We start from the raw sequence: 13902 nt of genomic DNA, 5'->3' as shown, positions 1-13902 counted from the left end.
CAATGTATATGATTATTTTGTACTTTTTTTACATAAATAAAATATTTGGTTAATAAAAGTTTTTGACATTTTCTTTTTGAAATTTTCATTCACATAGCTTAGGCTTTTTGATAGCTCATGAAGTTTGGGCAGGCTATATATCTGAATACAATAGAAAAAGACTTTAGATGTATCAGCAAGCACAATTCGGATTTAATATTTAAATAATAAAAGTTAATTGTAATAAAATTATACTAAAACCTTTTATTCCTTTTCAGTATTACTTCAATAGCTACCACAAGAAGTAGAAAACATTCTTGTTATTGATATGCGTCTTGCGTAGCATAAAAGACTATTAAAATTGGTTTAATACGTCCTGCTTCCCGTAGCACAGTTGCCGAGGTGATCGTGAGACGCTAGATGACAAATCCCACCTGGCTAGCTAACGTTATCTTATCGACTCCATTGATAGCTATTCAACAAGCAATTTGAGGATATATCAAAAACTCACTATGGCGGGTGTATTAGATGCACTATGGGAGGACAGAGATGTTCGATTTGATATTACACCGCAGTAAGTTTGGTTATAACTAGCTCCGCTGTTTAGCCAAATAAATAGCCAACCCTAACTATGCTAAGCTAGGACAGCTAGGTTAGCTAACTTGGTTAGTTACTTAGTTACTTTAAATTAACTATTACTTCATAACGTTAGCTACGTATTACGTTAAGCCAAGTATTCTAGTTAACTACAGTTAATAGATCTACAATTTATATGCGATGCTGATTTTCCTCAACTGTAAGTAAATTGCAAGCCAAGTTATCCAGCGTTAGCTAGATAACCAGTACGTAGCTAGCTTTCGTTTTTATTTTATTTTATTTTTAGATAATTAATTTTGGATTTGTAGCTTAGCTATAGATTAAATGGTTATCTGAGAGTAGCATTTGATGATTCCTTGATTGCTCGATGCGCATATCTAGCTAGAGTAGGAGACACGGACTTTGGACCCTGGCTAGGCGTTACAGTTTGTCTTTGCTGTTCTTCTTGAATCAGACAGATGAAAACCAGACCCGGTGAAGTGCTCATAGATTGTCTAGATTCTATAGAAGACACAAAAGGAAACAACGGCGATCGAGGTGTTTATCTCATGAACCGCTAGCTGTTTGTCTAGCTAGATAACATTCAAAGTCATGTGTAACCTTTGCATTTCTTTCGCGTATGTTATGTCATGTCTGTCATACCTTTCATATAAAGATTAAAACACATTTCCATCGTTTTAGCAAGCAATAAAAGTCAGCCATAAATTCCTGTGAGTAGACTGCAGACTGTCCTTTCTCTACATTTAATTTTAAAGGAAGACTCCTGGTGACCAATTTAAGAATCATCTGGCATTCTGTCGCGTTACCAAGGGTTAACTTGTGTAAGTATAATGTTATTATTAGTGTGAAATATAGATATAGTCGATCATGCATCAATCAGTTGCTGATAATCCAATAAGAATTCAGTCTCTCACATTTTGTCCTCTGTAGTGAATGTTTTTGTTTACACGTCAGTTTCCTATTAAATAAAACTTTTATTTTCTTTCTTTCTTTTTTATTGACTAATTTACAGCTGTGGGATACAATTCTGTCATAAACATAACCACAAGAACAGCAAATTCTGTAAGACATTTATGTTTATATTATTTTGGAGTCTCTTATTTAAAGTGAGCATTGTACATAACATGGGGTTTATACTTTTTACAGAAACTAAGGGGGCAAACTGAAGCTCTCTACATCCTGACCAAATCAAACAACACAAGATTTGAGTTTATATTCACCAATGTAGTTCCTGGCAGCCCAAGACTCTTTACATCTGTCATTGCTGTCCACAGGTATGATAGTCACACATCACTGCAAAGTAATTTCAATCATTTACACCCTGAATGCCATATTTTAAGGATATTTGGATCATTAATTTGTAAATTCCTATTTGTAGGACATTTGTAGTAAATATTTTTAAGAAATGTTATAAATTCTCTCTTAGTCTGCTTCAAAAAGGGTTATTTTCCTATACAGAGCATACGAGACCTCCAAAATGTACCGAGATCTCAAACTGAGAGGAGCTCTCATTCAGAACAAACAGCTGAGACTACTGTCACGGGAACAAGTTTATGACAAAATAAACGGAGTTTGGAATTTATCCAGTGACCAGGTAGTGTAAATCCCTTAGAATAATATTGAAAAGTATGTAGGAAAAAGGATTGGACTGATGTTGTGCTTTGTGGTTGTGTAAGGGTCACTTTTCTGTAATGGCAAATTTTGTAACTCAAAATGTTATAATAGGCATTACTTTGTGTTTCAGGGCAACCTTGGTACATTTTTCATTACTAATGTGAGAATAGTGTGGCATGCCAATATGAATGAGAGCTTCAATGTCAGCATTCCCTACTTGCAGATTGTGAGTATTCAGTATCACAGTCAGTGATGAGTATTTGTTAAAATCTCATGGTCACATTATATCTAGTTATTCCTCTGCTATTGTTTCTCCCAAGCGCTCTATAAGGATTAGAGATTCAAAGTTTGGACTGGCGCTTGTCATCGAGAGCTCTCAACAGGTGGGGCTGAATGCGAGTACCAATCAGAGATGTAAAATGATCTAAGTATAGAAACCTTTGATAAGATTTTTGAATGTTTTTGTTTTATAAGATGAAACATTTGATTATTTTTATAAAAGCACAGATAATAAAGGAGTTAATGTTGACATCAGTTTTGCGCATTTGCTTTCATTCTGTTTTATTCTGTTTCATTTGTCTGTGACCGTTTTCTCAGACAGGAGGGTATGTACTAGGTTTCAAGATTGATCCGATGGACAAGTTACAAGATGCAGTGAAAGAAATAAACTCTCTTCACAAGGTGTACTCTGCAAACCCAATTTTTGGTGTTGAGTACGAGATGGAGGAAAAGGTAAATGGAAACGTTTGTGACAAAACGTTGGCTGTATGTGTGTTTTCATCACATCCCCTATGACTGAAGAAAATAAAACTGGATAGCCACCTGTTCATGATGACTAAGGCCTTTGATGTTAACTCAGCCTCAGCCACTGGATGAGCTAACGGTGGAGCAGCCTCCTGATGATGTGGAGATCGAGCCAGATGAGCAGACTGATGCTTTCACAGTGAGCACACTTTGTTCAGTAATAAATGATGCACTCAACGGGGAGATCTGTCTCTTTTACACTCTGAAAATAGCTGCATGCTTAAACCATGTATCACAATGTCCTATCAACACTGACTTCGGTTGCCTAGTTTCAAACCTGCTTATGCTAAAGTACATTTCTTGTGATTAATTAGAAATAGCAAAAATATGCTAGAATTTTTAAATAAATGTATGTTTAATTTTTGGTTTTTGTTTTTTCTTATTTTTATAGGCTTATTTTGCTGATAGCAACAAGGTATAATAACCATACTATAAAAACTACAATCAGATTGTCATGATTCATCCTTAAACTCATTTTTGAAATAATTTTTTAAACATCATCTTTATATATTTTTAATACTTAACTGTTATTACAATTTCCTTCAAAGCAACAAGACCGGGAGCCAGTATTCTCAGAGGAGCTTGGTTTAGCAGTGGAGAAGTTAAAAGAAGGCTTCACATTACAGGGACTTTGGGAAGTCATGGGCTGAAAACATAAAAGAGCATGAAGCTGTTTTAAATAGTAACAAGAAGGACCAGTTAAATCTTTATATCATCAGTGTTTAAAATAATGTATCAGTTGGGAAAAAAGTTTAGAGCTCACATTATTGATTAAATGTTTATAGGCAGAATCAAGGCCTTTTCCCAGCAGATTTATTATAATATACAGGGCTGGTCTTGCACAAACTAGATTGATGTGTGTGTGTGTGTGTGTTCAAAATATAATGAATATCATGTAGTTTTGCTATTATGCTATAATTAAAAAATATCCAAAACAATACCATGGAGTGAGCCTTTTAAGCTAATTTTAATTAATGTTAGATTAAGGTAGCCAAAGTTTTGAATCATCATTTTAAACAATAGACATCATGTGGCTATTTTCATATGTACTAGTGAAGGTGAAGAATTTTACAGATGGCCCAGGAGCACAAATTAGCTTTTGTTGTAACAACAGCTGTTCTTTGCTGACCTGTGAGCTAGGGAAGGTCAGTTCATAGGAAGCACATTCAACACATAAAACTGCACACTTGTGAGAAGAATATGGATTAGTCAGTGTTAGGAAAAAGTGACTGAGGGACTTTAAAGCCATGAAACATAAAAGAACATACAAACTCTTTGCAATGACCCTGACTATGACTCTTTCTAAAACATAAATACTAATGTTTTCTTAAAACTATTTTGCTGGAAGTACCAAAAATAAGAGAAACAGTGTCATCCTCCCCAGAGAAACACGAGTAGCCCTGTCATAACTGTCCAAGGTCCACAGTTGGTTATTTCCATCTTTGACAGCTGCCTAATGTGACTCTGTTTTCTAATCTGGCCAACCCGAATTCTTTCTGCCTGTGCTGGGGTGCTAAATATAGAGGGACAGAATTAAACTGCACTGACTTCTGCGTTAACATAGCCTGTTACAACAAAGACAGTGAGACAAGGTAAAGCACTGAAGTTCTGACACCCTCTCTGATACATCCTCCAAGATGGAACCAGCAAGTATGCGGGAAGACTTGAAGCTCTATCAGAGCACCCTGCTTCAAGATGGTTTGAAGGAGCTCCTAAAAGAGAATAAATTTATTGACTGCATACTCAAAGTAGGAGACAGGAGTCTGCCTTGTCACAAACTTATCATGGCAGCATGTAGCCCTTACTTTAGAGAGCTTTATTTCACTGAAGATGGCAAAGAAAAAAGCTTTGAGAACAAGGAGGTTGTGCTGGAAAATGTGGATCCAACCATTATGGACATGATTGTGAATTACCTTTATTCTGCAGAAATAGAGATTACAGATGAGAATGTGCAGGAAGTTTTTGCAATAGCCAACCGCTTTCAGATACCATCTGTTTTCACAGTGTGTGTGAACTACCTACAGAAGAAACTCTCAATGGGAAACTGCCTAGCTATCTTCAGATTGGGACTGGTGCTAAACTGCCCAAGATTGGCTATTGCAGCAAGAGACTACATAGCTGATAGATTTGAGACACTAGCTAAAGAGGAAGACTTTCTTGAGTTTAACCCTCCTGAGCTTTTTGCCATCATAGGAGTTGATGTTCTTAATGTGGAGAAAGAGCAAGTGGTGTTTGAACTACTGATGAAATGGATCAGGAAGGACAAAGAAAAGCGGGTAAAGTTTTTAAACGAAGCTTTTGAGCACATTCGCTTCCGTCTACTTCCAGAAAAGTATTTCAAGGAAAAGGTGGAAAAGGATGACATAATCAAATCTGATCCTGAAGTTGTGAAAAAAATTAAGGTAATCAAAGATGCTTTTGCTGGGAAGCTTCCAGCAAAGGAGGGAGGGAAAGAGGATGGAGAAAACTTACTACCTGGTTACCTGAACGACAGCCCAAGGCTTGGGATGCATGCTAAAGACCTTATCCTGATGATTAATGATACCGCCGCTGTGGTTTATGACCCTATTGAGAATGAATGCTCCTTAGCAGCAATGGCAGAGCAGATACCCCGAAACCATGTTAGCATCTCTACCAAAAAGAATCAACTTTATGTCGCAGGTGGACTCTTTGTGGATGACGACAATAAAGAAACCCCACTGCAGTGCTATTTTTATCAGGTAAATAACTGTGTAATATTCTATTCATTTCCATTTTCTTTATAGGATAGTCCATACACTCCAAGACATTGAGTTAGTAATATAATGTGATATGTAATCCCGATGTTTATTCCAGCTGGACACTCTTACTCCAGAATGGATTGCTCTACCCCCATTGCCTTCTCCCAGATGTCTGTTTGCACTGGGAGAATTTGACAATCTCCTGTTTGCCATTGCTGGCAAAGACCTGCAGACCAACGAATCTCTTGACTCAGTAATGTGCTATGACACTGAGTAAGTGTAAGACCGTTGAACACTAGCTTTTCATTTTAGCCTTTCAAATATGAAAAAGACACTCAAATCACTATTTTCCATCTGACAGCAAAATGAAATGGACTGAAACGAAAAAACTGCCCTTGAAATTACACGGTCACAGTGTGATTTCACAAAATGGGCTGGTGTACTGTATTGGAGGAAAGACAGATGAAAAGTAAGAGGAGTATGAATATATTACTGAACTGCAGGCTCTATCTTTGTCCTATTTCATGATGTTTTCTTTCATTCACAACACAGCAAAATTATCAACAAAATGTTTGCATATAACCACAAAAAGTCAGAATGGAAAGAGCTTTCTGCAATGAAAACACCAAGGTCCATGTTTGGAGCAACTGTACACAAAGGAAAGATTATTGTGATTGGAGGAATCAATGAAGATGGCCTGTTGGCATCTTGCGAAGCCTTTGACTTTGGAACCAACAAGTAGGTGACATTATATAACTGTGATTACTTAATGCATATAAGGAAACATTCTGTGGGTTGCAAAATTTTCATCTTGACAGAATAAATTGAAGGATGCAGTCTACATCAGTGAGATGTATATTTGTAAATATCTTTTGCTTCTTTATTTGCCTTGTGGGCAAGGTGGGAAACCTTTCCTGAATTTGCCCAGGAGAGGAGCTCAGTGAATCTCGTCAGTACTGGTGGTGTACTATATTTAGTTGGGGGCTTCACCATGATGGAGACAGATATTAAAGAGTGTTCCCCCTCAGAGATCACAGACATCTGGCAGTAAGTAGTCACTGGGCTTTTAGTAATGGAAGTTCCATTGTTCCAACAAGACTGAGATTTTGCCAGTGGTGATTGCTAGAATTCTGTTCTAAATTTCATCTATTACAACAGCTACAACAAACATTAAACACATTGAATTGCATAATAAATGTGTCTGCAGATACCTAACTTATAGGACACTTTTTTATGACAGGTTTGAAGAAGACAAGAAGCAGTGGTCTGGCATGCTGAGAGAGATGCGCTATGCAGCTGGAGCTTCATGTGTTTCCATGCGACTAAATGCAGTAAAAATGCCCAAACTGTAAAAACAGCCTCATTGTACTAAACTGCACCCGATACCATTTTAAACATACTTGGTTATTCCAGTGATGCATAATTACATTTTAGTAGCAACATTATGAATATATTTAAGCATGAAACAGGCCACTGAAAAACAGCTGGGCGGTTTTAGTGTGTGAGGGAAACTGTTTGTATAAACACTAATGTCAATTATAGTCACATTTATTTTTTAAAAAATAATAAACATTTGTGGTTAAAACGTGTATTTTCTTCATGAAAATGTCTACAGCTTTTCATGTTTTGTATTTTATTACAAAGACATTACAAATATTACACCAGTATAAAACTCATTAGAGGCATCATCTGTCAGGTATTCACTACCTTGTGTTCCCTTTAACAAAGAAGAAAAAAATGTGAATTTAATATGCAGTAAGTGTCTCAATCTCTGTGTTACTGTGGATATCCAAAGAAATGTTTTAACTGCAGTGGATTTGGTATGCAGTTCACTATCTTTATCAAGCTTTTAGATAATTTAAGTTTCTCAGGTCAGTTCTGTAAATAACTTCTTTTTTAAATATTCCTTCCAAGTGTCTTGGGTGGAGAGCTCCATAGAATTCCATTCAAAGTGAGGAATCTGCATTAGAGAGCAATTATTAATGTTTATCAATTCTCAGATTTTTTAATCAATACAACAGAAAAGGAACAACCATTTCTCTACTCACATGTAAAACATGATATCCTAAAATCTCCAGATGTCTCTTTTTCATCTGGACTTCCCCTTTCATGTGCTGAGAGTTTTTGCAGAAGGATTTGGAATCCAAGAAGTCTAGGGCTATGCTAAATACACAAGTTACACAGGGGGGGAAAAAACGGTTATTGTTTTAGTCTTTTCCTGTTTTCTAAATGCATCTGCTACATGTGTAAGTAAAACGTTAAAGCTGACAACACATAGCCTGCAAAAATTACATAAATCAATCCAAGGGTTCTTATGTGCATTACACAGTTGAGCCTGTGCATGAATTTTCCACTACATGTTAATCAATATCAAAAGATTGCTGTCCAACATCCATACCGGCGAGCACCTGGAGGCAGCCCCGTGCTCTCCTTCCTGCCTGAACCAGACTCCCAGCGCAGCTTCCCGTCCTCATCGATCTGCAGCTGGCTCGGTTCACTGTAGGGTATTGCCCGCTGGTTACGGTCCTGGACGCACTCGAAATCTGCAAGGACGAAATTCAAACTTCAACCTGAGCAGTACAGAACAGGCTCCCTGCTCAGCACTGGGACTCACTAGGACACGTACTGTGGAGGTCAGCATTTTTATGGCTCACATTAAGATTAAGGCAACATATTTTCAATGTAAATATCTTAGTCTATATTACTGAAAAGCTTAAACATTAAAAAAAAAAAAAGTTACTATAGCTATAATCAACTACACATCAATTGGTCACCTTCTCAGTTATATGTAAATGCTCTAACCACCATTAAAACTCTGCTTGTACTTACCGACGGTGTAAAAGTATGGAGTCAACACTGCTGCTCTGGCACAGTTAATGCCTCCAAGCACCTCACCCAGCATACTCTGGATCTGCTGTTGCACTGGACTGACCAAGTTGTTGCCTACATGTTTTAGAAATATAAGTTAGCCAAGTGCTCAAAAGTTATTAACATTCCTAATTTCACTGGCCTGTGCGGGGACCTTGGGACCTTATGAAAACTGAAACAACTGGAACAAAATTGCTTTTGTTTCTATTCACTCACTTCTCTTTTGGAGCTGCTGGCAAAAGCGCTTGTGGAACCAGGGCACCTGGAACTCGGGGCACTCAAGACACACAGCACGGTTCAGCTCCATCAGACGCAAACGCACTCGCATGTTCAGGGCATTCGGCATCACTATCAGAGCAAACCATGTGATAAGCTGAGCGCCAACACTTCGCATTGTACATGCCAGTATATACTGTACTTAATGTTACTGATGAGCATGTAATAGTTTAATAATCATCACAATGAATTTGGAATTTTACAGTTATGATTTGTAGCAAAATGAAACTTGAAGCTTTTCCTCATGGACATTTTGATCATTCCATGCAGAAAAACTTCACATACTCTCAAGTTGTGCATCCAGTTTGGCCAGGAAATCCACACTGAACACTTCTCTGATGACCTCCTCTGGGAAACAGTCGACCAGGGCCAAGGCATAAGCCAACAGAACCAGCAGGTGAGGCTCAAAGGACCCTGAGAGAATAGAACAGCTGAGTCTAGTTCCAAATCAATTTTCTGAATTACAAGGGTTAGGCTACAGTTTGAAAGTAAGAACTCACTGATATGTGGAGTTAAGCGCTGAATGCAAGCATCAAATAACTCATCCACCTTTGGAGAGTTGTAATCAAGCACAGCAAAAGGGAGTAAAGTGGCATAGGTTCCAGAGTAATGAATCTAAACAGGATAACATTTAGAATGTAGCAACACACAATGTGTATTAGACATTTTCAGTTCTTGTATATTCACAAATCTAGAACAATGCTTCTCAACTCAGTCACTGGGACTCAATGGCATGTCCACATTTTGGCTCCAACCTAGTTCCAGTACACCTGTACCAGGTATTCATTTGTTCAAGTGCATTGGATAGAGCAAAACTGTGCACTGTGTGGCAAGTGTTATAGCTGACATAACTGAAACATCACTATTCACTTGTTTGTGACACAAAGTCAAGAGCCCAATTAAATCCAATGATTTCAAATTATCCTACCTTATGCATGTTCTCAAATGCCACATTGGCCATTCGTTCCAATAGTGTTTCACAGCGATAACTGGTCCTTGTGAGATAGACGGCCAGCTCTGGAACGTTGGCCCAGGATACCTGCTCCACCAGTCTCTGAAACATGACGACAGTCTCTTCGAGCAGCGTCTCCTCAAACCATTCCCCAGATATGTACCTCAGCTCCTCCAGAATCGCATCCAGCCGCTCTGCATTTTGCAGTCGCGTCTGCCCACAGCGCTTCAGTGTCTGGAGCAGGAGGACGTACTTGCTGGGAGTGCTGTGGCGGTAGGTGGGGTCGTTACGGATCCATCTGGCGATGGCTACGGTAATTGAGCTGTAGGCATTCAGGCTGCACTGTGGCACCATGGCGTTGACACGGGCAATGATCGCCTCATCAACATGCAGAGAGGGAAGCATGGAGATGACACGGGACAACATGGGCACCTCGTATGGGTGCAAACTGGCCTGCAAGAAACTAAATAAAAGCAACATGAAATGAAACCATCTGTTTTACTTATTTAGTTGAGAGCAAATCAAGGTTAAAATAAATATGTAACAAACATTCAAAACGGTCCTATTAAAATTCTATTATTCTGAAATCCTTTTAAAAGCATTTGGGATAAAATCCTGAACACGGATCCTGTTTTAATAAATAATGACCACCAAATATTCAGCAAATATTTCAACTTTTCCTAGAAACATTTCTCATTCATTCACCAATATAATATGCTTTGGTCAACACAAACACCTTCTGGACCATAAACAAACCATGTAACTGATGCAAGTTTGTAAAACAAAAAAAACATTTTTTTACCGAAGCAGTATGCTCCTCAATTTGGAAAAGAGTTCGGGATTCTGATAGTGCAGTAGCAAAAGTGACTGAGTCATCTTTGAAATCTCCACAGGCCCATAAACCTCCAGATTCTTGTGCAGTATTGATGCAATCCTGTTGACCACAATTTTTTCCAGAAAAATACAAGGATAAGAACAAATCTCTATGGCTTTATTACTTATTATTTAAATGGCCCAAAACAGAAAGTATCCTTGAACTCATACTGGTATCCTACACATCAGAGATTACTGATCATAAGTCAGTGCTATACAAACACGAAGGCTGAGACGTCTTACTTATCGATCAGTTGAAGGTTCCGGCATTGAGTCTCTTCCAGCAACTCCAGAATAGCAAGTGCTTGTTGGGCATTCAGCTCTTCAGCTAACAACAGTGCTGCATTTTCTAGCCTGTGAGACCAATAAAACCGCACAATTAGCTGGACATCAAAACACTGAATGTGAAGCTGTTCAACAACTGAAGGATGAATTATAAGAACACACTAGAATGTCAAAATCTTAGCAGTAATTTGTGGCAATTTTCCTAGAATAGCTTTGGCATTCCCCAGCCCAACATACTGTTAAAATATTAACAAAACTGACTGGACACCTTTCTGACCAGTGATTTATGTGATTACTGGACAGTGGTGCAGAACAGCTGAGACAATATGTCGTAAGGTCTGTGAAAAAGTTTCAAAATGTGTTGCACTGCTGAATGGTTCCACGGCTGAATGGTGCTGCAACATATCGGAAAGCTTGTTTATGATACAGCAGGGATACTGTTAAACAGTACCGAATAAATGTGGCCTTTTATGATTACCATATTCTAGAGGTCAACATTTCAATAACGATCAACACTGCATAGGTCAAATATCAAAAGCAGTCCAAGTTCTTCACTCTTACCTCTCTCTGGTTGCATGCCCTGCCAAAGGCACCAAAGCAACAAAAAGCTTTGTGAAAGACAGAGCATCAGTGCTAGTGTCCACCAGTTCCATCAGCCGTTGCTTAGCAGCCAGTGTAAAGGCAAAATTGTCATACTGCATTGACTGAAACAGTCCCAATATAATACTAATGTTCTCCGTGTCCAGATGGGGGACATTTTTGAGGAGAATGTGGTTGCACTTTTCCAGCAGAGGTTGATGCATGAACCTGATGTTTCGGAGGAACTGCACTATCCTTCTGGGGTTGTTGTAATGGAACGGGTCCATGCTGTCCAGGAGAGTGTCAGCTTTTACAATTAGTGCATCACGTAAACGAGGAGACACCAGGTGGGATACACTGATCATGAGGGTGGTCAACACCCTGGAAAAGTCAAAGATCAGTTAGATTTTTATCAGTACATATGTTCTTATATTTTATTTGAAAAGAGGTTTGTTTAGACAGACACAATAGATACCTGGCATCATCTATTGTATCCAACTTCTGTCTCACAATCTCTGTAATCTGACCCATTATTGGACTGTGGTACAAATTCTGATCACTTAAACAAACAGAAAACTTTGATAATGTTGCCATCAAGAACCTGTAAAGCATAATAAGCCTGGCTTAACAGAATACATTTTAAAGCCTGAACTTCATGTAATGCAAACAAATAATTGACCTATACTGTAAACGTAGTGCTAGAACTACCTTTCTTGCCTACTCCATGCTTCCATCACCAAATGCTGTACAAGAGAGTCATGTGGTTCTACACTAAGCCTTTAAAGAGAGACAAAAAGTTGTGTAAACTTTTAGATACATTACTGAGACTTCCCCCCCCCCCCCCCCCCAACACTAAAGATCTGCATGTGCTACAGCTGCCCAAAGGAAAAGAAACATTTTAGAGTTATCTGGGCAGTCACAACAGTACTGAAAACCACATTACCTCAGAACTCCATAAAGCATTTCCACGACTGTGGTATCATCCATCAGACTGATCTTGTTCTCAGCTAGGACACAAAGTGTCAGGAACTGAGGGTGGCTCCGGGTAAGTTCAACTGTTCGGAGCATCTGTGGCCTATTCTTCTGAAATTGCCACAGCAGGTGAACAGCACAATTCACATGTTTAACTGAGAGTTTAGCCTTGTTTTTGCCCACCACATCAAATACCTGATCCTCTGCTGTGCAGGCTTTAATTTGTGCCAGAACTTGGTCTTGGCACATGGCCCCATATTGCATATAATTAAACACCCTGCAAGGGTAGCAGCGTAGGGCCTGGAGCCTGAACATGACTGGAGGGCACAGGTCAGGAAAGGTGCCCAGTCCACATATTAAAAGTGGTCCGAGTTTAATGGCGTCAAAGAGATGATGGATTCATAAGGGACCCAATATTGCTCACGTGGACTTCAAGGGCAGGATAACAACACAATTTCCTTGTGGGCATTTAAACAACCATCATGACTGAGCATGAGCCTATTCCTGAAAAACAGAGAGGTGGACACGGTCATTATTCCAACGTGAGAATGTAATAATGATCTAGGTAACTAACCTAGTCATTGAGGGTTTAGCTGGCTAGCTACTGATGCACAAAAAAAAGAGACAAAAACTGTCAGCAACACCTGTAACATTCATTCCTTCAAAAATGCACCAAGCTGTATGTTTCACCTGTCCTGGGCTTCATGGGTAAAGCAGCTAGCCACATGTCCTAACTTAGCTAGCGACTCACGTGGGAGACGTGCTGGTTAATAAATATCAGAACCTTTTTACATCCACGCGCTTCTATTAGTTCCCAACCAAAACAAATAAAGTTGCGGACTCTCAGATCCACATGTATGACAAAAGCATTGACAACTTTTGAGAACCGAAAGGATTGGATAGTCCTTTGGTAGTAAAGTATGTTGCTGTGTTCGCAACTTGTTTCCGACTTCAAACACGTTTTTCATAATTCAAAATAAAAGTATTGCTCTGTCGTTCGAGGTTTAAAGAGGTGGAAGAAGCCACATTAAGTACTTGTAGGTAATTCAAAATAAAAGTGCTTTTCCGCTTTCCGAGGTTTTCAGATGTAGAATTGTTGCAACAAAATTTACTCTTCATGGAAGATTATTACTAATATTAGCACGCATGCAAATAATATCTTAATAGGTTTTTTCTTTACACCACTGTCTAAAATGAAAATCTGAAGTTTTGACAACTCTCGTGGAACTAGTATCTCAGAAAGCATAACAACATATTAACTGTGAGATGGTAAAGTGACTTTTCCAGTAGCTAAAGTTAATGTAAATTGAAAATCTTTACTTCCTTAATGTGAGCTAGTTCCAAGTGAAACTGAAAAATTATGGGCAGGAAATGATTCTCAAT

The 13902-nt window shown here is 38.6% G+C and overlaps 3 protein-coding genes across 9 annotated transcripts; 2 read left to right on the top strand and 1 right to left on the bottom strand.

The window, feature by feature from the left end:
- Positions 1-372: 372 nt before the first annotated feature.
- On the top strand, positions 373-3932 carry bbs5 (Bardet-Biedl syndrome 5). 2 transcript variants are annotated; one of them, XM_027021114.3, is made up of 12 exons: positions 373-553; positions 1031-1113; positions 1332-1397; positions 1589-1638; positions 1723-1850; positions 2035-2170; positions 2321-2416; positions 2511-2573; positions 2788-2922; positions 3050-3133; positions 3386-3409; positions 3543-3932. In XM_027021114.3, exons 1-12 carry the CDS (start codon positions 492-494, stop codon positions 3642-3644), a joined length of 1029 nt encoding a protein of 342 aa, XP_026876915.1. In that variant the 5' UTR covers positions 373-491; the 3' UTR covers positions 3645-3932. The 2 variants fall into 2 exon arrangements, with proteins under 2 accessions (XP_026876915.1, XP_026876916.1); XM_027021115.3 differs by lacking the exon at positions 1031-1113 and having other exon boundaries at positions 382-553.
- A 629-nt stretch (positions 3933-4561) lies between these two features.
- On the top strand, positions 4562-7303 carry klhl41a (kelch-like family member 41a). 2 transcript variants are annotated; one of them, XM_027021100.3, is made up of 6 exons: positions 4563-5714; positions 5830-5987; positions 6076-6183; positions 6267-6452; positions 6615-6761; positions 6955-7303. In XM_027021100.3, exons 1-6 carry the CDS (start codon positions 4632-4634, stop codon positions 7064-7066), a joined length of 1794 nt encoding a protein of 597 aa, XP_026876901.3. In that variant the 5' UTR covers positions 4563-4631; the 3' UTR covers positions 7067-7303. The 2 variants fall into 2 exon arrangements, with proteins under 2 accessions (XP_081569673.1, XP_026876901.3); XM_081713547.1 differs by lacking the exon at positions 6615-6761 and having other exon boundaries at positions 4562-5714.
- Positions 7304-7330: 27 nt separating this feature from the next.
- On the bottom strand, positions 7331-13470 carry fastkd1 (FAST kinase domains 1). Of its 5 annotated transcripts, none has more exons than XM_027021097.3 (15): positions 13164-13470; positions 12491-13023; positions 12256-12324; positions 12023-12148; positions 11530-11928; positions 10927-11037; positions 10613-10744; positions 9787-10273; positions 9359-9473; positions 9144-9272; positions 8799-8930; positions 8544-8657; positions 8113-8257; positions 7763-7877; positions 7331-7674 (listed from the first exon to the last, which is right to left on the bottom strand). In XM_027021097.3, the coding sequence occupies exons 2-15, from the start codon at positions 12832-12834 to the stop codon at positions 7582-7584; spliced, it is 2511 nt and encodes an 836-aa protein (XP_026876898.2). In that variant the 5' UTR covers positions 12835-13023; positions 13164-13470; the 3' UTR covers positions 7331-7581. The 5 variants fall into 5 exon arrangements, with proteins under 5 accessions (XP_026876898.2, XP_026876899.2, XP_081569671.1 ...); XM_027021098.3 differs by having other exon boundaries at positions 13210-13470; XM_081713545.1 differs by having other exon boundaries at positions 12491-13470.
- Positions 13471-13902: the final 432 nt, after the last annotated feature.

The sequence above is a fragment of the Electrophorus electricus genome, chromosome 4 (genome assembly GCF_041902795.1).
Source record: "Electrophorus electricus isolate QZ-2024a chromosome 4, ASM4190279v1, whole genome shotgun sequence".
NCBI lineage: Eukaryota > Metazoa > Chordata > Actinopteri > Gymnotiformes > Gymnotidae > Electrophorus > Electrophorus electricus.
Note: the sequence above shows the minus strand (reverse complement) of the source record. Positions and strands in the feature narration are given on the sequence as shown.

Coding starts and splice junctions, on each gene's coding strand:
- bbs5 (XM_027021114.3), top strand. CDS start 492: ATGGCGGGTGTATTAGATGCACTATGGGAGGACAGAGATGTTCGATTT. Junction 1,639..1,722: donor CCACAAGAACAGCAAATTCT/GTAAGACATTTA, acceptor TACTTTTTACAG/AAACTAAGGGGGCAAACTGA. Junction 2,417..2,510: donor GCATTCCCTACTTGCAGATT/GTGAGTATTCAG, acceptor GTTTCTCCCAAG/CGCTCTATAAGGATTAGAGA.
- klhl41a (XM_027021100.3), top strand. CDS start 4,632: ATGGAACCAGCAAGTATGCGGGAAGACTTGAAGCTCTATCAGAGCACC. Junction 6,453..6,614: donor TTTGACTTTGGAACCAACAA/GTAGGTGACATT, acceptor CTTGTGGGCAAG/GTGGGAAACCTTTCCTGAAT. Junction 6,762..6,954: donor GAGATCACAGACATCTGGCA/GTAAGTAGTCAC, acceptor TTTTTATGACAG/GTTTGAAGAAGACAAGAAGC.
- fastkd1 (XM_081713545.1), bottom strand. CDS start 12,834: ATGTTCAGGCTCCAGGCCCTACGCTGCTACCCTTGCAGGGTGTTTAAT. Junction 11,038..11,529: donor GGGCATGCAACCAGAGAGAG/GTAAGAGTGAAG, acceptor TTGGTCTCACAG/GCTAGAAAATGCAGCACTGT. Junction 9,474..9,786: donor CATTTGAGAACATGCATAAG/GTAGGATAATTT, acceptor TATCCTGTTTAG/ATTCATTACTCTGGAACCTA.